General features: G+C 37.6%; 1 protein-coding gene across 3 annotated transcripts in view; it reads right to left on the bottom strand.

Annotated features, from left to right (window-relative positions):
• Nucleotides 1-19,485, bottom strand: part of Cdh7 (cadherin 7) — a 123,025-nt gene extending 103,540 nt beyond the window's left edge. For 2 of the 3 annotated variants that reach the window (XM_047526871.1, XM_047526873.1), the window contains exons 1-2: nt 19,188-19,485; nt 7,256-7,662 (exon numbers count right to left, since the gene is read on the bottom strand). In XM_047526871.1, the coding sequence (XP_047382827.1) occupies nt 7,256-7,465 (210 nt within the window). In that variant the 5' untranslated portion in view covers nt 7,466-7,662; nt 19,188-19,485. Of the gene's footprint in view, nt 1-7,255; nt 7,667-19,187 lie in introns of those variants that run through there. The other variant, XM_047526872.1, reaches the window with a different exon arrangement.
• Nucleotides 19,486-23,693: the final 4,208 nt, after the last annotated feature.

Genomic DNA, 23,693 nt, shown 5'->3' with positions numbered 1-23,693 from the left:
GGGCCAAATAAAAATTAACTGTTGTTAAAATGACTTTCTCTTCATTCCTCTATTTTTTAATAAAATGAAATAAATTTATCTAATTTGGACAATATTGTCACTCTCCTCAAAATTCACATGCTGAAGGTCTAACTCCATTGAATCTGTAAACAGGGACTCCAGGAGGTGATTAAGCTTGAATGAGGTCCTAACACTGGGGCCCTAATCCCATAGCATTGGCAGCCTCTTCAGAAGAGGAAGAGACCTCTCTCTTGCCATGTGAGGACACAAGAAGGCTGCCTGCAAGCCAGGAAAAGAGACCCCACCAGAGTCTGACCCTTCTGGCACTTGCCCTTGGCCTCCCCAGCCTCCAGAAATGGAAGAAATGAATCACTCTGCTTTATACCATTTTGCTGTGGCAGACTGAAGAAACCAACACAACACTGAAATTCTTTCAACTTTCTTCAAAATATGCTTGGTTTTAAGACAAATTAATGTTACTTTTAATTCAAATTGTTAGATAATTTTAGTATTTGGCGAGAAGAGAATTATGTGATATAAACATCCAAATAAGCTTAGTCGCTCTTCTCCAAAATAGCTTAATGACTGTTCCTACTCATCTCACTTCCACATGTATCTATTACCTATTTATACTATTTAAAAAGTATCTATTATTTCATCTTTAACATAAAAACACCTTTTTTTCTAATTCATATGGCTTTCTGAAAATCTATTTAGTATTGACAATGAAACAGAAATATCATAGACTCAAAAAGAATCATTAGGAGAAACTGTCATTACTAAATCTTTTCAACATGAAATATAATTGTATTCACTGTTCAGATTCAACTCTGTGAATACACTAAATGTGAGACATTAGATTTGTTTTCTTGTGCTACATCCTTTAACTTATAGGATTCTAAATGCCTATTATTTTCCAAAATAATGCTTTATTTATAATTATAGTGGTTATATATTTGGGACCCAACATTACAATGTAGAACAGTTCTTATACGTTATAAATAACTGGGTGAAAGTTCTTGTTTTAAACTCTAAATCAGTAGAAATTTTTCTTGGAATCCTGGACTATAAAGAATATCACTGTACAGTTCAGAAAAAAACATCAAAAACCAAATCAATTTCCCTGAGACATCCTACATTGTTGTGCTTTATGAAAACATGATCAATTTATACCTAAAGCTATGGACATTTCTAACAGCATTACGGATTTAAATTTGGCCTATATGAAAGCATTCCACATCCTACCCCGGGACTAGAGACACTTATGAACCTTCCCTTGTACCTCCGTCAAATCAGTGGTAATGTCTGTACCCACCTCTAATGTCAGCTTGGATACTTTTATAGCTTTTTCAATATTTCAAAGCCTCTAGATTATGCTTTTTTCAGTGGAGAAAACTGGCAGACATCACCTTATCCAAGAGATCCAAGTCAACATTGTTACAGATGAGTCCCGTCAATGTCCAGTATCTCCCCAAACCATGCAGCCAGAAGGGAAGAGCAAAACTTTGGCAGCATTCTTGCCCAGAATACAGGTGAAATGTGTTCATTAAGGAGACATAAGACAGAGCTACACTGTGAGATGTTTTAACAAATTACTCACCAAGAACTACAAGGAAAGACCAAAGAAATCTTCTAATTTGGAAAAGTCTATGAAGAAAGGACAAATGAAAAGCTATGATATTGGACTGGTTCCCACCACGAAAGGTATAGTATGGGGACAACTAGAAAATTTGTATACAAACTACTGAGAAGTAAATAGCCTTATAGCAATGTCAGTTTTCCAGTTTCAATTATTGCCATTGGCACATATGATGTCAATATTTGTGGAAGTTGAATTTGGGAATAGTACTTTATTTTTTGTTAAGTCTGAAATCAACTTCAAAACAAAATGTTTTTTTAGAGTTTTGCCTATTTGACCGTTATTGACAGATGAGAAAATCAAAACTCACCCTTCCAGAGCTCTGCTCAAAATAATGAGAGAACTGCAACTACAATCTAAGGGTTTCTGTTAACTGACTACCCTGCAACATGAAGCTTCCCTGAGAGAAGTTTTAGAAGACTCTGCTCTACTTTCTAAGAAGATAATTCCCTCCTTCTCTCTCTCTCTCTCTCTCTCTCTCTCTCTCTCTCTCTCTCTCTCCTCCCTCCCTCCCTCCCTCCTTTGATTCAAAGACTGTATATAAAAGATAAAAGAAGAATAACAGAGGTACATACTCTCAAGCCACATTGTTCATGGACCCATAAGTGGATTCCTCTGTTTTTACCCACCCCACAGCTGTAGTTTAGCCTTAAAAGTTACTGCTTTTCTTTGCCCTCTGGTTGCCTGCTAGGCTTATCAATCAGACCGCAAATTGTATAAAAGGGTATCTTTATTTCAAACTTTCCCCTTTAGTGCACAATCTATCATAGAGCAGGTATTTCTTAATTATATGAAGAAGAGAGGAACGAGGGAAAGAAGAAGAAAGAAAACACAGAAGGGAGGTTTAACAGCATGCCAAAGAGAATTTTTTTTGATTAGGGCAAAACCTAAGTCATCATTACTTAGGTACATCAACACAGATAAAACAGGAAATTTAGATCCTAATTTAAACTATCTGGCTTGACTACAATTAGGCATGTAACTCAAAGTTCCCCACTTCCTCCAACTTAGCTATGTGGTTCTACCCGATCAAGTCTTTGGGATTTATAATTTTTATTTGTATTTTAAGATAACATTGAAGATAATTAGCAATATTAAACTTGAAATAAGTGTGGGTTCCTTCATTTTAGTCGCACTATGTGACACATTCTATCTTCTATATGGAAAAAAGGAACCCAAACAAAAATTGTGTTATTTACTGGAGAAAATGCATACAGTTACACTGGACTATTCTAAGAGCTAAAAATAACCGTCAGAAAGTATGCCTAAAAAGCTGAACTTATTTGCATCCCACAGAGCTGATCCATGTCCAAATTCCTTTTGAAATCACCAGGAGTTCCACACTTCTATCAGCAAGCTAACAAGAAGGTAAGAACAAGGACCTTGGCAAATTAACTCAAGTTATGAAGATATCATGGATGTGGGTTTTCTATACATTCCTTACACACACATACACACACACAAACCGGTCTCCTCTTCAGATCTGATTTGACTTTAGGCAATATACATATTTGCAGGACACTGTTTCATTTTTCTTGTTTGTTTTTCCCATGAGACTCCATAACATGTAGATTTTACCATGATGAATTTGTTTTTCCCTAAGTAATTAATACTTGGGATTTATTAATTTCTTTTTGTGTATCTAATATAACATTTGCCGGATAAGGAATCTAATCTGTAATTCAATTTTTTTAACACAGCCTATTTTCATGATGAAGATGTCTTTTCTGGAACACTGAACACCACTTCAGATATCAGGAGATAGGGAACTCTTGGTGAGAGATGCTGCTGAGTCGTAATGAAATGCATTGAAAACGCTCACCAACGTTTTCAGGCCGGCTTCGATTTAAAAGAAAGTGAATCCTGAACGTTGCATTTCTATGTATTTGATTTCTGCTGTGGTAATAGATATAAATTCTCCTTGAATGAGTAGGGAAGAAAGGGAAATTGCAAAAAAAAAAAAAAAAAAAAAAAAGAGGCAAGAATGATGTTAACGGCGAGGAAAGCAGACTGCAGAAGACGCACAGCACACATCTCAGTGAAAATAATGGCCTCAGGCGCAGCCATGGGCTGGCAGCCCATTACGCTGAACAAAAAGATGAAAACTACTTCTTACCTGGAACAGAGGCTGGGTGGTTTTGTAGATAGATAGTTTTGTCAGATGGTTAGGGGACGTTAAGTGAGAAATGTCATGGTGATGAAAAGACTGGAATGGATAAGGGCACAGTCCTGCAATGAGGTGGGTTGACCTCTTATACTGCAAATGGCAGATCAGAGGCAGAAAAGAGGCGCCCTCGGCTTCACTAGCCCCACGTAAAAACAGGAAAACAAGCAACACAGTTAATGAGAAACGCATTTAGCAAAAGTTACTCTACTAATCTTTAAAACAGAACTCAATCCAGGTAACCATTTAAAAACTCCTTCTTGAAGTCTGTACATTTAAGATCAGCAGTCACCAAGCTATAGCTAAAGAAAGAGTGGAAAGCTGAAGGAAAGGTCACATCAGAGTCTAACACAGTCCAGAAGTCTCTGCCGGGCTGGTTCTCTTAGAGCATCCTGGCCCCATTCAACAAACTGCTCGGCTTTGGATTTGGGTTATAACCTGTCATGCAAACCCAGTACATTAGCTAAAATAATAAGATCAAAAACATATTGTGGTCTCATTGACCTCAATATCTTAATGACCAAACTTTATTTACTGTGCTGTCATTTAATAGATCTTGCTTGCCACAAGTCATTAATATGGTCTCCAAATTTGAAGATCTAAAAAACGAACAACAACAACAAAAAATTAAGCACTTGATTTCTGCATTTCTTAGCACACCCAAAACAGATCATTCTTCTAATTAGTTGGAATAAGTATAAATGCTATGTAATACCTCAGGTAATGCCTTCATTCACTTAAGGGATCACACATATAAAAACTGACCCACGATATAGTGGATTATTCATAACTGTTAATTTATAATTAGCATTTAGTAAATTAGAAAATATAATATCTAGATTAGTTGGATGCATATTTCAAGTATTTTACTTCAGTTATTGAGTAACAATTGAATAGTAGATATGAACATTTCCATTTTAGAATTGAGGAAATTAAAATTTAACAATAGTAGGCAACTTATGCAACTAGTTGGAAGTGGTAGAGCCAGCAATAAAACTTTATCAATTCAATATACATTATACATATACATAAGGTCATCACGTTGACCTGTAAGATGTATCAGAGACACTACTTACATCCTCCATGTTGCCTAAGTAGATAGACTTGTCTGGATGACCAAGTGTGTGACCAACCAATTAGCTTATGTTAAACACACATCTGTGGAAAGTACCACTTAGGTTCCTTCTTTTATTTTCCATGATGCTATGCCTGGCACCTGCTCCACATCTTTATCTACAATACTTAGTTCTCTGTCCTGTAAACACTTCTGGTCAGAGCAATCATCTCCTTCAACCAACCAAAAAATAGAAAACATCCATTTTATATAAGCAAGTGATCAGAGCTGTCTCTCTGCTAATTCGGACCACCAACCTAAAAAGAATTACTTTACTGTCTTGGACATACAATCTATAGTACTCAAGTTCTGGGTTACGATTTTATAAGAAAATATAAACAGTTGTTGTAAGGCCTTGTATTTGTCTAACTTTCTATAAGTTCTCTCTCCATCCCAAATTAGTTTGTTTCCCTTTTTCAGCATTTTAGTCAACGAAGAGGGTTTTGTTTGTTTGTTTGTTTGTGTAACCCATTGCCATACTAAACATTTCACTGTGAATGGCTCTACTGAACTCCCAATACACAGCATAAATACCAACTGAATTTTCTATAAGATAAAATCTGTTAAGCCATCTTCTCTGATTACCTAACTAAGGAATCACACAATTTCTCTTTGAAAAATAACAAATGAATTGCCCAGTAACTTCAGGAACATTTAGAACTTAAATAAACCAAGGCCTAGATTTCTATGATTTTATACTGACTTATAGTTATTATTTGAATATAAATATTCTGAATTATTATGTGATAGTGCAAAGTTTAAAAGGAAACTTTAAAATTTTTATAATTGTGTTGATTATAAAATGTTGACCTAGCCCAGACAATTCCATTTCAAACCAAATTAATGGGCATACTTTTGCTGTTTTGAAAATTTTACATTGTCACAAAACATGGCTTCGACTAATAGATACTGACATTTTATAAATTAGCTAAATATTTCAGATCTGTCCATCAAAAAATGCTTGATGAATTGGTTAAATTCCATTAAAGTGAATGGAATTAAGAGCTAGGTTCTTTGTCAATCACATGGCATTATACCGTCTTCTCTCATTTTTAATAATAAAAGGAGTTAAAAGATAGTTCAAGGAAACTTAGCAAATATACAATACAGATGATGGTGCTATTGGTAAAGGAGAATGAATATGTAAAAAAGATATGTGCATTTACACATTCTTTCTTAGCGTAGGAAAATGCTATTGCTGATCCCAAATAATACTAATCTGCAAGCCTAGAAACCATTAATTATTTAAATCCTCTGCTTACAATGTAGTACCAGTCAGTATTGGTAAAATATTTCACCCTTTCTTAAGGTATAAACAAATGAAAACTAACCCATGAAATAAAAAACTAAGGTTTCTCCTCAATCTTTTAAAGTTGAAAAATTGATTTACAGAAAAATTCATCTGTTGACTCTGCTTCTTTTATGAGGAATAGAATCATAAGACTGACAAAGTGAAGAGTAGAAACACAGAAGTATAGATTTCTTGCTGATATGCCCTACTTAGAAGCCTTTCATCAGTGCTAAACATCAATTGAGAAATCCCAGAAATCATTTCAAACTTGAAAAGGCTGGAAACTGGGACTGTGATCTGAGGATGGGAGGGGAAAGGTCATGCTCTCTTCAAGTGCTTTCCAGTTCAGTAGGTGCTCAAAGAAAAGTCTCCTACCCAAACATTAAGACAGAAGGAAGCTGTGGTAACAAAAATCTCAGTTCGTCTACAGTCGACCCCCAAACTCAAATACCACAACTGCTCATATTTGTCTGATATCACTTCTAATTCAGTTCTGTTCATGTTCATTTTTAGTGAAATGTAAAAATTAAAAAGAAACAAAATAGATCCATGAAAGTGATATTATTAATGAAAATGTCCTTGAGTTGATCACAGTTTGGAGCCACTAGGTTCAATAATTTTACTTTTCTGTTTCTCAACTGCATATACCAAGAATTATATAGAAGCCATAATGCAAATATGAGCCATATTTACACAGTATCCCAAAAGAAGCAGCTAGACAATCACTTGAAAAAAGAACACAGTGCTCTTCATTGAATACTGGATGTTCTTGTTCTGATATTGGCAATGAGTCTAGCATCAGGGTAAAACAGGCCCCTGAGACTCCTCATCTGTATTTAGGAGCAGAGCATCAGTCCCTAAGTAATGGCTTCATTGAACTAGATAACCCCTACTAAACATCACTGTTGCGAATAACAAAACTTCATGAACTCTTTCATAGAAATGATGAGTCATGTTGTCCATCCCCCAAACCAAAAATTAGCAGTTATTCATCCAACCAAAGACATTGAGAACAATCGTTTACAACTTTAAAGGCAAATACCCTACCTTTCCTACATAGAGAGGATCCGAACCCATGTATTCTTCCAGCACAAAGAACTGATTCCACACCCAGCTGCGCTTGGTCCGGGACCGCCCTGATTGGAAGTAGGGTTTTGATCTTGACCTTGAGAGTTCTGCTTGACTCATCCCAGAGAAACACAGGAAAAGAGCTATGAGCTGCAGGAAATGGCAGAACTCCACTTTACCCAACTTCATCTTTTTTTTTTTCTTTCTTTTTCCTGTGTAAGAAAAAAACCTTGACAAGAGAAAAGGCACAGTTCCAGTTGGCTTAGTAGCTCTTGCCTCCGGCAGGGTGTCAGCTGGGAGTCCAGAGATAATAATTTGTAGAGTGTTGGATTGGAAGAGGTCACCACTGCTGAAAAGTCTTTGCCAAGGAATGGTGTAATAGGTACCTATCGGAACAAAGAGAAGAACCCAGGGTCAGAACCAAGCCAACCACAACCTTGAGTTTTCATTTACTAACTCAATATTGAACTTCCCAAGATATTGTTATTTGTAGAATATTAAAATATTAACTGGATACCTAGAAAATTATTATAATTTTGCCACATTTGTCATATAAATATTGCTGATGCTGAATTATCTTCATTCCAAAACACGACCTTAAAATTTCATGTTTCTTCTAGGGCATTTTACTTGAGCATATGGTTTAATTTACAGAAATGTAGCAGCAGCAGCATTTTAGGAATTATTTTAGTGTTAGCCTTTTTCTTTTTTTTTATTTTTAATATTGCAGGCAGTTCACAGTATTAGAATGTAAAAGCAAAGCAGCTCAGAGCAGGGATCTAACCAAATGGGAAGGACATATGCTGGTTTAAATCTCTGAGAGAAACTGTAAAGAGAAATAAAGGAGGATGAGGTGATTCAAAACCGGTTGATTGATTCTGAGTCACAGAACACCAGCTGTTTTGATGTGTTCTGATTTGATTGTGATCAGCCGAAAAACTCAGCAGTTTCCATTTTCCACCCTTCAGACCTATTGTCATGTATGCTGCGTAGCATGTTAAGTTATGCAGCGTCACTGTAGTTATCTTCAAATATACACATATTTATTGAACATCATGCAGCATGCTATCTGCACAGTAGGACCTTCCTCCATAAACACAGAAAATAATTGTATTCATCAATGGACAATTGAGAAAACCCAACTGTACTATGAGCCCCATACATCAATGCCTTCCACCCAGAAGGTTCTGTGGGCATGGAGAAGACTGTTTATTCTAATGTGTATTTAAATAGTCACAGAATTCTGATTACATAAAGGATGTAAAATCAGTTATAAAACAAACTTCCAAACATTCCTTCAAAATACAAGACACTCACTTTAATCATTACATTTCACTTTGGTTGTGAATTCATTTTACTTTTTATAAATAAGTCAACAAAACGATGATTAAGGTGAAGGATTATCATGTGCACATGTATGTGTGTGTGCACATGTGCACACATGGTTTGAGGAAGAAAACACAGTCTTAAGACAATGAAGCCATCAGAGTGCAGTGACACATGCTTATAATCCCAGCACAGAGGGTGGCTGAGGCCGGAGGATTGCAAATTTGAGGCCAGCCTCAGCAACTTAGCAAGGCTCTCATCAAGTTAGTGAGACTCTGTCTTAAAATAAAAAATAGAAAGGGATGGAGATGTGCTCAATGGTAAACTACCACTGGCCCTTCTTCCCTGCACACAAAAAAATGAACATGAAGTCAAAAATATCTTCTTCTTAAAGCAGAAAACACTCTATCTTAACATTATAAAGTTTTCCACATTTCTACCTCACTCCATTGTCTGTTAATAAGTGGACAAATATTTCCTTTTTTATTATTTTTTTTAATTTTTACAAACTGCATTTTGATTCACTGTACACAAACGGGGCACATCTTTTCATTTCTATGGTTGTGCATGATGTAGATTCATACCAAATATTTCTGATAGTCAAATTGCTTAAGAAAAAGACTGCATATAGGAGAAATGTGGAAGAAAAACATAGACATTCATTAAATATGTTAAAACAGACCATGCAACTGGAAGAAACAGACTGCGCTGACTTTGCAACCCATGAAAATAAACACATACATTTACAAGTGTGTAAAGGAAGGGGGAAGGGGACAAAGAGAATTGGAGAATAGGTACAAAATGTAGTCAGGGAAGATGAAGTGTGTCACTTTACAGCACAGTAGAAAGACGCTACTTATTATTTTATTGTATATTGCAAAATATATGGAAGAGAGGGTTTTGAATATTCCAAATACAAAGGAATAATAAAAGTGTATAAGGTGAGGAATATACTAATCACCCGAATTCCATCACTACACAATGTATACATGCATCCAAATATTCGACTGATCTTCATGAATTTGTACAATTATTATGTATCAAGTAAAAAAATTTTAAGTGAGAATAAAATGAGGTTTTTTCCTTGTAGAAATAATTCTAAAAGTGCTGGTTGTTCTAGAATTAGAATTTAAAGAACAAGTAACTTGGGGTCATGCCTTAAGGGTACTTCTCAGGCCCTCAATTAAGTGGGAAGCCAATAATGGAGAGGTGTGAGAGACAGGCTGTGCTTTTTACAGAAGGCAAGTGGGCCCTTAAGCTGGGACCTGGTGCACTAGCTTATGGATGAGTCCAGTGAGGGACAGGCATCCTGAGGAGTGGCTCATGCCATTGGCTGTCAGCACGGGTAGGACAAGTTTACAAAGCTCCTTTCACTGTGTGGCAATCCAGGCTCCTGGGAAAGTGAACGAGGTATTCAGAATTGTGATCGGAGGACCAGGAGGACCTAATGAAAATGACAGCCAACTACAGTTCCAGTTTTACCAATTTCATTTCTTGGTAGAGAATGAACTTTCTGTTAAAAATAATGACATGATGTTTTGGTTCTTAAGACAAATTTTTTAAAATGCCATATGCAGAACTAGATGACCTAGGCTACTTTATAGATTGAGTAGACTCGGTACCATTTTTCATTGGAGCAGGTTTCTCACTACTGAAACAAGTCACCAGCAAATGAGCTTTTGGAATTCAAAATTTGGGGAGGTTGTACAATCATGTACTGATGAAGACTGTACTGACACATAAGTGAAGACTCAAATTCTGAGACTGCAGTGTCTTAATTATGCTACCATCTTGGATAAGAAGTTCGGATGAAACCTCCAGCCTCTCACCTATAAAATGGAAAGGACAATGGAGGCATCCACCTCATAGGATTAAAGGAGGAATCCTGGAACACCCCAGGGCTTAGTGCATCCAAAGGCAGTTTAAAAAATGTTGTTGAGATTATCACTCTCATCACCTTTCTGAACTTCAATCTGGTTAGGATAAAATTAAAGTTGGTTTGTTAAGTGATATTGGACTTTGTGCTAATGTTAGAAATCATAAAATATCTTAGAAAATTCTTACTGTAAATGAAAACATTCTTAATAGATCTAGTCAATGCCAAAGAATTATAAGATCATGAATTTAAAAATCTGGGGGCACACACACAGGGGCACCAAAATATTTTGGAAAAACAGGAGGCTTCTTCCCTAAAGGCACATCCTCTATAATTTATTATTGGTACACAATACTGGTATCTGAATTGGAGAAGTTCTTTTAAGTTCTCTCACAGTGTCCTCTGATGGGAAACAAAAGAAACAACCAGGGCAAGGGATAAGATCACGGGGGTCTTCATTGTATAAATTCTACCACTAGCTAGCTTTGACCTTGGAATGCTCTGGTATTTCATTTTTCACATTTACAAAATTACAAAGCTCTCATAAATCATCTTATAAATTCTGGACTTTTTCCATATCATACTTTTGGTATTTTTACAATTACACAAAACTGACTTTGTTAGCTCTTTTAAAGCTGTGATGAAATGCATATTGCTAATAATTAAAGGTGGAGAAGTTCAAGAATGCAATAGGAATGTAAAAGAGGATTTTGGCCTGCTTATAAGATGTAGTATATTCTTTATTAAGAGATGTTCAATTACTTTTCTTGCCTCATGAAGATTATTTCTCATCCACACAACAGGATTGTATTTGCACTATGTTAATTAGAATGTGTAGGATGAAAGGAGTTGCAGAAGGTGCCATGGGTCACATCTATTGAGATGATCATTTTGAAGGGGAGATAACTGAGAATCCTATATTATCCAATTTAAATCCTTCAACTAGGATGAATACAAACCTCCATGAACAGGTGCACCAACTCTACCTTTGTATCCATAGTACCTACAACAAAGGTAGGCTCTTGATTGACATTTAGGAAATACTTGAAGAATATTTGTATTCATTATGATCTACTACATTTTAATGGAAAATTAGTCACATCATAAATCAATGTATGAATTCCTTTGTAATTGTACCATGCATATGAATCACAAATACTTTGAAAACAATCCCACTGAATAATTTCTCTGCAGCATTTAAAAGAAGTATTTGCCAGATCCATGGGCCAAAGTTTCTTTATTTTGTTTCAAGGTCTACAAGATTGTATCAGGATATTTCAACTTTGTGTACATTATTTAAAAAAACAAAAACTCTTTTACAAGGCTGTGAAATGCCTCTGTAATACCCTTTGTGGCACACACATGGAAAAGTAGAAAATATGTCTGCAGAACTATGATAGGCAGTGAGTGTGCCTGATAACATGTTCACCAATATTTATGGTAGTTTCCAACTCCACCTGGAATGTACACCCTACCCAACATGGGAACAATTGTCTGGCCACAGGATGGCTGCCCCCTTTCTTCAGTCTTTCCTGAACCCTTGCTTCCTTTTCAATAACCTCTAATTCTCAAGGTAAAGGCCAGAGGAGCAGGTCAACTCAACTCATCCTTCCCTGAGCTGGGTTATCACATAAAAACAACAAGGCCCTGAAGAGTTCTAAAAACTCTTATCTTCCGTGGGTATGGTTGTTAATCAGAAGTAGCCAAAACTTGAACTTGGGATTTCCTCATATGCTGCATAACCTCTCCAAATAGGTTTCCTATTCCTTTACAAATGCCAACATATATAACATACCACAAGAACACTGTTTTACTGTAAAATTAATGTGACCACAGGAACAGTCACAATTAGAAGACTTCACAATGGACTAAATATTACCTCACAAGTCTGTGTTCTACCTTGGACTTCTATAGGGTTCATCTCCTCCCTGTCTTTTGCCCCTGAATTCACATGGAGGAGTTAATACAGGAGACCCATCAGAAAAAGCAGAGACCCCTGAGCTGTACTATGCTGTGTTTGCCCTCACTGTAGGAAAGCTTAGCAAACTGATCCTCCAAAGGCCTGGATACTGACCTCCACACTATCACTAAAGTTCAAAAAGAATTGTAAAAGTGTGTGTTGGCATACAGTTGAGGTAACTTCCCCTGATCTCGGTCAACTTCTGGACAGTTACAAATGTGGAACATTAGCACTCTGGGAAGAGAAAGAAGAAGAACTGGTTATATCTGAGCAGAGAACTGATTAGGGGTCAACCAAAGATGTTTGCAAAGAATACTGGTGAGGGCTACTTGACTAATGACTGAACTGATATAAAAAAATGATCCAGGGAAGATTTTAAATGATTTTGTTTGCTGAGATGCTATAAGGCTAAGACTTGTACTTTTCAAATTAGTAATATTTTCCAAATTTTTTCCACATAAAATCAAATGAAAATCACAGCAGGTAATCCTGTAATCAGCACAACACACCTTAATCTATCAGCATACAAAACAGAGTCTTAAAAAGGAAACTTTAAATGAATTGAAGTACAAAGAAAAGCAGAAATGATAAGAATTAGGTGGTATTTGCTAAATCAACAGCATCTGAGACAAAATCACTTATGCTATCACTTTGTTTCAATTATTTTTGTTCAACAGAGTAGCAAAGAGCTATTTTAAAGTAGATTGTTTATTATTCACTTAACCTTAATAGGTAATATTATTTATCAAATGAATTCAGTTTTATAAAATTTTCCTGAAATTTCCAGTTCCTTAAACATATCTATGAAACCACTTTTAAAAATCATATCAAGTCATCCTTATGCTCTTACTACTTAAAAGCAATGACTTAAATTTTCTTACTAACAAAAGAAATATTTTTATGTATGAGCATAACAGTTGTTAATCAGCTAAGGTGCAAATCTTTCAGAACCTGACCTATCTAAATTATAGCATGATAAAAATATGACAATAGTACAAATATATCATATTCAGTCACCACATATTAAAACATAACCACAAGAGTAGTTTTAAAAACATACCTAATTTACAGTTAATTTCCATATGCTATACTGCCTTTTAAAAAGGCACACAGTGGTATATGTTACCTAGATATAATCAGTGTTATAAAATAGGACTACTAATTTTGTTACAAGGGGGATACATTACTATTTTTGGTTTTGTGATAATAAAAGTTAAGTTGTAATGTTTTTATTGCAATTCACTGTAAAGATGTAATCCCTGATCACAATTGAAGACCTTATACCCTCAAAGTTTCTCTAAATTCTAGACAAGAAGCTGCCTGAAGACATCATCAGATGTAGATGTAAAACTGCTTAAGATATACTTATGTATGACACACTGACACACAGCTTATTCTCCGCTGATAATATTGATTTAAAGAAGTTATATCTTTCTTTCGAAAGTGCCTACAGTTCACGATTTGTTGGAACATGACCGTCCAAAAACAACTTTAACAATCTGCATTTTCTAGGAAAGCAATTACAGGAATGACACCTGAGGGCTGTCAGTGTACTTAATAGAAGGAGCCATGAGAATCAGAAAAATCCATAATAGCTGACTGCTGAATACTTGCAGAATCTAACTGACACTCTCAGAGATGTTTTGTTGGTTCAGTTATGAGATATAATAGTGCAAGAAACCATTGTTAGAACAATAACCATAAAATGGAAAAAAAATCTCATTGTTGGCCTGTTGAGAGAAAACTGTCATTTCTAAGAGTGCTTTAAGGTTGAACAACATTTCAACAGGCAGCATGGTACAGATAAATCTTTGTGAAGAGTGAACAACACCTATATGTAAAGATGGAAGTGACCATTCCTCAGCAGGGGTTAGAGGGCACTCTGCAAAATATTGTCATTATCTGAGAGCAACCTTCTCCTCACTAGTTTTTGGTATGGTCTAAGAAAAGTCTTTTCCTTTTTGGATACTTCTTGGGTATTCAGTGCCTCTAAATTCAACAAATAGACTGTCTCCTGGTTCATCTCATGTCTTCTTTAAAGACCTTCTTTTGCCTTTGTCTCCCCTGGACAGCAGCCACCTGGGACCACTGAGGTCCTCACTGTGATTAATCTGTTGACAAAGTAGAGGAGACTGCTTTGAAGAATTGCTATTCTTCACTTGGTGTTGCTTTCACTTCCTCTTTAAGTAGAACTACTTAAAGTTTTGGAAACACCAAAGGGGATAAAGATAAATTCTAATCTCATTTGATTCATAAAATTATATGTTAAATTTTAATTCTGGAGAAGAGTGGACCAGGACAAGGGGACTTTTAAGAACTCTACCCACACATTATTTCCAACCATGACAGGCTATTACAGATTATATCTATGAAATAGGCAAGAAAAACTCCAAAGAATAAAAGTTTGGTTCCCATGGATGTTCATGTTACAGAGAACAAAGAACTTCCCAGTTCTGCTGCTCCATATGTTTGAAGATTTCTAAAGTGGTCCCAAAGATGAATAACATATTTGAACTGAGAAAGACTTTATAAAAACATAATCTATCCCTTTCCTTCTTTAATAGAAAAAAAAGAACCTACAAAATTCTAATGATATGCCCAAAGTCACACAGTGAGTTACTGATGCAGTTGGTATTAGCTGGATGCAATAAGTGAAGTGTTAAAAGTATTTATTCTGATAATGGATCTCTTTTTAATACATGATGTTTAAATTGTATCATCTTTCCCCAAAGCCAAAAAAGTAGATTTGATATTTGAATTTTTATAAGACCATGAGTCTCAGTTTTCAAAGTAAGAGCTCATCATTCAAGAGGACAGGGAGTGCTAAGTTAAAATAAAGGGTAGAGGGATTTACTGTCTAGGGACATATATTTCCTTCTATCACAAAAATTGGAGAATGAGCACCATCCAAATTTAAAGTTGCCTACTCCATTCTTATGACAATTAAAAAATAACTTGCAACTACATTATGATCCTAAGAAGTTAACTATTTCTACTGAAAACTGAAAAATATTCCAATGAATGTTTCATAAATAGGTCAACTAAAGAAAATATCTGAGAATGCACAGTGAATATCTAGGGCCATTTTGTTCAGCAAAATAGTAACTATCAATTAGCAAATAGTAACAATTGTGCCCTTTGGGTTGGTACTATAAATCCTAACTTCTGAGATGATTGTCTCTTCCTAATATTGCCATTATAATCATTCTAGATTTAATTTTGCCATCTTCAGTGTCTAGCATAGAAATATACTACAATTTAATCTGCTGCATCTGCATAACATTTAAAGTTTTTCATCACTTCAATTGTTTTTGCTCTTTTTGTGGTACTGAGGATGGAACCCAAGGCCTCACACATGCTAGGCAAACATTCAGTAATTTTAATGCTGATGAAAAGCCCTCTGCTTTGTACTTAAAATTTTAATTTTTTACATTTTAATTAGTGAGACTCGGGACTCTCTGTGATATGTGACTTCTCATGTAAAGAAACTGTGATCAAAGCAATTAGCTCCCTGGGCCAGATAACATTACAACCACAGACCACAACCTCCTATAGTTAGCTGGCCTAAACATGCAGGCAGGAGCCCTGGAAATGAACCACATAGCCTGTTGTGTGCATCTGGTTACAAACATGGAAAGAAAACTTCTCTAAGTGGATCACAGAGTCAGTTTAAACCAAGCACAAGCAACCTCTGCTATGAGTGAAAAGAGTAGTAGCAGGGTTGAGCTGGGAGGAAGGGAACATTGGTTTACAATTAAATGCAAATTTCAAAGTAAAGTGACAAAGCACAACACTAAGTTATTCATATAATAGCAAAATGACAAAATTACATTTAAAGGACTTTTTCTGTATACTCTGCTCTTTCTAGAAATCTTAGCTGTATCAATTTTAATTTTTAATTTGCCCTTGTATTTACCTTGTGCCAGGTGTGATTTATGTGAGTCAATAAAAGGCATCATGATTCAATAAACACTATGCAAAATATCAGAAAATAAATTTTTACCAGAATGAAAATCTATACTATAATCCGAAATGGATGTATGGACAGATGTCTGCATATTCATTTGCACTGGTAATTTTATCTGATAGGAGATTTGCAGAATGACAAGGGGAAGTGTTTTCAGGGTATCTTTCTGCAGAACCAGTAAATTCCCAGAGGAGGCACTCGTGTATTGCCGGTTACAGCTAGATCTGCTTTCCTTGTTAGAGGCTGGGAGATGGTCACACACAGGACTATCTGGTCACATGTCTTCTTTCTTGTCCTTAGCTCCCCTTTATCATCCCATGAAGAGATATCTGATTCCTTCATCCAAGGGAGAAAAGCTTCTACCACAGTCCCTCTGTGATTAACTAATGCATGCTAGTCATTTAGAAGTTTCTGAAACTCCCAATTGAAGACTTCAAGTAAAAACATTTTTTTTTTTTTTCTGGTAAGAGAACTATGATGTGATATAAGCTGTTAAAGCAATAAGTATAAAACCTTGCAATATTCAGGAAGATTGGAATTGCTCAGGAATAAATATTCACAACACTGAACAATTTATGGTCTTAGTACTTTATACAGAATTTTGGAAAGATTTGATAAAGTATTTAACTCAACACAAAGATGTATTCATTTCTTTATATCTGAATGCATTCTGAGAAGTTTATAGCAGATTTGCCATTAAAAACCCAAAATGCTGAATAATGGGGAGACTGGCAAAGAAATCATGCCTAAGAAGAGACAGTGGTTTGATTTTTTAACCAAGGAAGGCTGAACAGTAGCCAAGTCAGTGTGCTCCCCACCCTCTGTTCCTCATTGGATACTAAAATCCAGAGTCAATTCAAGGGTAAATTGCAGTAATATAGACGCTTTACAAGAACCCTTTTATAAGAAAGGAAAAAGCTCTGTGCTATTAAATCAATAAAAGTAGACTTAAGAAGAGTTGTGAGTCTGTCAACTGATTGTTAACACAATTCTAATGACCTATTGCAGCCCTTAATTACAATAATATCTCACGTTGTAAGAGCACAATGCCCTTTTATTAAAGCTGCAAACCTTAATGGCTTTTAGCAGGGTGATGGGCTGTCCTGCTGATTATTGTTTTCTTTATTTTCTTTCCACAGACAGACTTTCAGTTAGCTATACCAGATAAAACTATTAACAGTGAATGCCACCTAATTGCCTCCACCGACCCAGTCTATATTAAATAGTAATGTACAAGTAACACTTCCATAAAGTTGCCAGCTTGACTACCTGCCTCCATGCATTCTCATTTTAATTCATACTTTTTCAAATAGAACTAGAAATAAATAAATTCTTTCAAGGAAAGAGCTTGGGTCAACACAAACACAAATCAAACTAGTTCTTTCAGAAAGAAATGATTTTGATGAGTTTCTGAAAGCTTTTAAGTGCAACTACTTTTTTCCTTAACTCTTTTTCCCCCTTAAGAACTTGTCATTATAAAGACATACTTAAAACTATGTAGATACTGCTGGCAGTATATCTATGCAAACTTTCCTTTATAAAAAGGCTGCCACTGCTCTTAAACCCATATATATATATGGGTTTGAGATAATATATATATATATATATATATATATATATATATATATGTTGATCTTTTTTAAAATGCACAGTCACTTAGCAGGGGCCATATAGTGATGATACATTTTATTTTTCTTTTTTAATATAAAGTTGTATTCAGCTACTTCTGTATGAAAAATGATCTGGACACCTGTCTAGTTACGGAAATAATGAAGGGAAGAATTCCCTATAGATACTTCCCTTAATAAACGAACTAATAAAGAGAAAATATTTCCTGCAATACAAAGGAGATTTTAAGAATATCCATGTTTCAAAATGCAGATCTCTAAAGTCTTGAGATACTCAGTCCTTGAGGGTTTCTCAACAGTTCGTCATTCGCCCAGTACTGGGTGAACTCATTACTAGTCTTTACTCACCTGAACTATGACATCTAAGAAATCCGTGGGGGTTAACGATCTAAGACATGAAGGCATACAGAACAAAGGTCCTTTTGCATTAATCCACACTGGAATGTTGAATACCAACAACTAGCAGTGTACCAACGAAGAAATCCACCATGCATTCAAAGAAGCAGGGCGCCCTTTCCCCACTGCACACCTAAGGCACAGCCAGGCATAAGGGAAGCAGGACGCGGAGCCAAGGCAAAACCTGCAGATGCACCCTATCAGCAGAATACTAATTACAGGAAAAAGCAAAGCAACCTTAGGTGAGTTCCACCTTCACGAAAAGCAGAAGGTGTCTAGCCTAGATGGTTCAAAGGACTCCTGAACACGCAGGCACACACCCCCTTTCCAGCCTCAGCCCTCTGCAGAACCCGGAGGCACAGCAGCGTGGAGTTGTACCCCTATCAGTCCGAGGTCAAGGGAGAGGCCCGTTTGGGTTCCTCTTGGAGGAGAGCGGTCCAGACTGCCTGCGTTTACCTCTGCATCTGGAGAGTGATGGGATTTGTTCTTACCCTGAACTACTTCTCGCGTCGCACCTGGTGTCTGTCAACACCGCTTTCAGGGCCGAGCGCCCCCAGCTCGCTCCACACGCCTGTCCTGCCTTGCAGAACAACGTCTCACGGCAACACGCAGTAACTTGGGAATGCCAGGGAAAACTCCGTGTGGATCCCCCGCCCGCTTTCTGCTCATTGATTAGTCCAGCTTCTAACGGCAAACAGCAAGAGCGCATATATGCCCAGAGGCGCCTCTCCCAGCCCCCGACAAGCAGACACACTCACCTGGGGCCTCGCTGACCTCCCGGTGGCGTCAGGCGCCTGGAACCCGGGCGTTTGCATCCGAAAGGACACGCGCTCGGCGGCCGAGCGCCCGCGGGCGCTTCGGGACCCAGTGCGCGCAGCTTGGCGCGCGGGGCGGACTGGAGCCACCCGTTTGGCACCTGCACGGGCCACACCGGCACAGGCTCTTCCTCCAATCACAGGCCACTCCGCAGGGCGCGGAGACCCTGCCCGGGTCTCGGGTTCCCGGGTGCGTCTGCCTCAGCCGGGTTGTGAGCGGCCCCGCGGGTTAGCCCAGGCGACTCAGACTCCGGGTCCGGAGCCAACACGGGAGCGCGCGTCCCTGGAGAGGGCGAGAGGGCAGCGCGGGAGAGAGAGCGCGCGGGGACCCGTGCCGGGTGGGGAGCGGAAGAGGGTGACGCGGATCCTAGTCGGGCGCCGGCTGTCAGAACAGTCCGAGGCCGGCTCGGGGAGCCACTGAGACTTCAGTACCTCCTGGAGACCCAGTGAGGGCTGTTGGCAAAGAACGCCAAGAGGAAGCCAGCCGCTCAGCCGGCACGCGCGCGCACACACACTCACACACACACGCGCGCACACACGGGCACCCTCCTCCACCTCCCTCCCGACCGATGGTACAGATGGATTCCTTCGCAGGAAAATAAAGAAGAGGGTTGAAAGTAGGAGGGGCTGAAGCCCATCCATCTCTCCGCGAATTATTTGCATCTGAAAACACGAAGCTGCGAGAGAGTTTTGAGAATTTTTTCAAGCTTCATCCCTCCCACTCCGCTTTGCCTGTCGTGGAAGCCCTTGATCAATTGAGCTCCCGAGGCATGAAGGCAAAGTCATAAAACTAATCAGAACTTACAGTTTTCTTGCTCGATAGTTTTGCCCTTTCAATCTCTTCGGACTGCCCTAGTTCTACTTTCTTTACTTGCGGAAAATTTTCTCCCCTGCTGGGCTCTCTAATGTAAAACTTGCAAGATGTATGATTTACACGCAGGGTGGGACAGAGGACCCGCGCCAGGCAAAGAAAGAAAGAAGAACGTCTGATCTTTTATTTACAGCGCGCTGCGGCCGGTTGAGTTGAGCAGGCATTGTTTTCCTCTGCTCTGGCGCTTGGTTTAGCCTGATGACTAGGTGTTCTGTCATAGGGGTTGGAAAGGTGAATAGATCATTTCTACGTATGTTCGTTTTCGTTTTTCCCTTTTCCGACGATGGCACTTGCCCTCCTCTTACCGACTCGTCCTTAGTTGGACACTGGTTATATGGGCACAGGCTTGTTTGCGTCAGCAGCTCAGATTTCTTGTGCACTCAAACATATTTGCCCTTCACCCAATCCGGCCTCTCCTGGTCATTTAATTACATTCTCTACCCTACCCCCACCTACTCAGTGTTGAAAACTGAATTCCATGCTGGTAATTCCAACACCAGACATTTAAATTCCATGTAAATTCCAGCTATCATCCTAACCTACTTACTTAACATTACTTCTTTCAAAAATTTACATTTCCAACCCCAAACTTCCCTTGATTCTGGCCTGCTTGCATGGTCATGGCATGGCCTTCTTCCATCCAACGGTCAGGGGTCACCCAAACTCAGGATGCTTAGGACCAATATTGCCTTGGTTTTCCCAAGTATGCACTTTCCTGCCAGGGCTATCTTTCTTCCGGTACCCAAATATTAAATATTAGCTTTATTTTTGAGCTCTTTGAAGTATTTGTGTTAAAATCACTCTGGATCATAGTATGCCCCCCCCCTTTTTGTAACTTTGAATGAATGTGTGTGTTTTTGACTGATGGCCTCTGGGATGGGAACTGTTCTTATGATTGTTCTGTATTAAAAGTCTCAGAAGCATAAAGACTAGTATTCATGATGACTAAGACACAACATTTGGTTCATAGTAATATGAATAGTCTTTTTGACTAAAGAAGTAAATGCTTGCATTTCAGCCAGTATTATACTCTAAGCATAAACTTCTCATTGTAAACTTTGCTAGGGTCACTCTGCTCTAGAAGGTGGTAATGTGATGGGTGATCCTGTATCACCCTCGTTTACAAACTTGTCGTAAGAAAAATATTTGGATACCACTAAAATTTATTTCAGTGATACCATTCCTGAAGTTTCCTACAAGTTTTCCTTTTTTAATTTAACGGCTCTGTGTAAAGGTTGAACTCAATTCCGGCTTTCATTCAGAATCAGACATCTCCATTCCTCCATCCTCCTGTTTTGAACAATACCTTCTACGGTTTCTAAAAGGCATGAGGAAAGCTCACTACCTAGAATGCTGGCCCTGGTTCTGACACTAACCAGCTGTCATCCAGTTGGCCAAGACTGAGGGGGTTCTAGGTTTCACTTGGCAAAAAGATATAACCTATAGGGTACAGGAAGGAACTGGGGATAATACAGGCAGTTCCCGAAAGACACCCTTTAAATGGGGTGGCCAGGAAAGGTTGCTCTCTGAGAGGATGGCACTTTCACTGAGATAGCATGACAAGAATGAGAAGTCTTTGTGGAGATCTGAAGGAACAATGGTTGATGCAGAGTGAGCAAGGGACAGGTCTGCAGAGGGAAGGGCAGGGTATGTGTGAAAAGCATAAGCCGCACACCAAGGGAGAAGAACAGAGATGCACCACGCTGTGGTGGTTGCCATATGCCCAATCTTGCAGGACCTTCTAGCACCTGGAAGATACTCATATTTTATTCTTAGCAGGAAGCCACACATTAAGAAAAACAAATACAAAAGAGCTCCATAGGTTTAAAGGTGGTCATGTAAGGGTGAAGACCGGCTTTATTAGATTGTCTCAGCTCTGCTTTCCCCAGGATTTTGGTTGATTAGAAAACCTAGTTTTCTAAGAAACACAAATAAAAATTTACAGTTAATAGAAAATTCCAAAGACACTTCATTGTTTGAGAATCCACAAAAACACAAATGTAAGCCATAATTGTAAATGGATGCTTATGAAATTCTATGTTTCCTTATAACATTTAAATTTATTTTATTATATATATATATACATATATAAATACAATATATGTACATGGTGCTCAGTTGAAGGATATATGGTGCTTAGTTGAAGGATTTACTTCTTCAGTGCCATCTGCCATCTATAAGATTATTTAATATATTTCCCCCTTTCTATCATGCTTTTCTGAGTGTATAAAGCATTTCCATAGATATTTTATCTTCCAAAGGAGATTTGATGCAAGTTAGAAGTTTCTGATGGGATTATTTATTAGATTAAAGTTATATTCATTAGATCCTGATCTTCCTCTAATACCAAAGATACCATTCAGATATCTCATAGCTAAGAACAGAAAAGAGAGTAGTATTGAAAAATAAGTTCAAAAAATTCTGGGGACCATACTCAGGAGAACTTAGATGTGGCAGAAGGTAAAAATAAAAAAAAAAAATAAAAAAAACAACCTCTCAAAAAGATTGAGATTCTAACTCAACACAGTTGTTCACTAATTTGGTAAATATTTCCTGCCCCCTTGCTATATGATCTCCAAAGGAGGCCATAAATACCATGAAGTTCTTGTCTTCTGGAACCTCCTAATCTATTGTGGAAATGCAGAGGTCTATGCATAAATCTTCACACACCATGTCATTGCCTCACCTACACAGCGTCAAGTGTGGGAACACGAATACAGAACACATGGTGGAAGGTTTTGAAGGCACATATGTAATACTCTTCTGAGGAGTTTTATCAAGAAAAATGATCATATTTTCATTAGAAGAAGGACCCCCTAGCTGCCTTGTTAAGTCTGCCTTGGTGAGGGAAATGTTGAGAATGTTGCAGAAATCCAGGTTTAAAAAATTCTTGGCTTTGACTCTAGTTATGGCATTGACAGTATAAGAAAATCCCTTGCGTATGATAAAAATAAATTTTTAAAAATCATGTTAAAAAATACAAAAACAAAAAAACACCAGGTTCAAAGATTTCTTGTTTAGAGTTACCAAAGTAGCATCATGGAAACTACTCTCAGTGGGATCTCACTGGTCACCATGGTCCTACCTAGTATTCTTAACTGGAAGAACCCAACATCAAAACTAGTATAACTTCGCTTCTTAGATGTAATTAAGGCTTCCTCTTTCATTATCCAATAATTTAACCTTTGTACAAAAATAAGTAATTACCTAGAGAGATAACACTCAGAGGATCCTGAAAATATACACATAATATACATCATAAAGGAATAGATTAAACACAACATAAATATTTTAAAAATCCAGGATACTGAATAAAATCTGAAAAAATATTTTCCTTGAAAGCTCATCTAGGTAAGTAATAGGTAACACACATACATGCATGTGGAAGCATGGGGTTAATGGGATAATTCTATAAACTGACCTCCACATGTTTTCATTTTTGAAAAAGCAATTAACTGCAGCCCTGCCTGGCTTTAGTCCACAGGATATGTTACATTTCTCAGCAGACCACCTATTATCTGCAGAAGAGATACAGACCTGCTAGGCCAATAAAAAGAACCCAAGTTATCCTCAAGGGG

Source organism: Sciurus carolinensis, chromosome 15 (genome assembly GCF_902686445.1).
Source record: "Sciurus carolinensis chromosome 15, mSciCar1.2, whole genome shotgun sequence".
Classification (NCBI taxonomy): Eukaryota; Metazoa; Chordata; class Mammalia; order Rodentia; family Sciuridae; genus Sciurus; species Sciurus carolinensis.
This window is presented reverse-complemented; position numbering and strand designations above follow the sequence as displayed.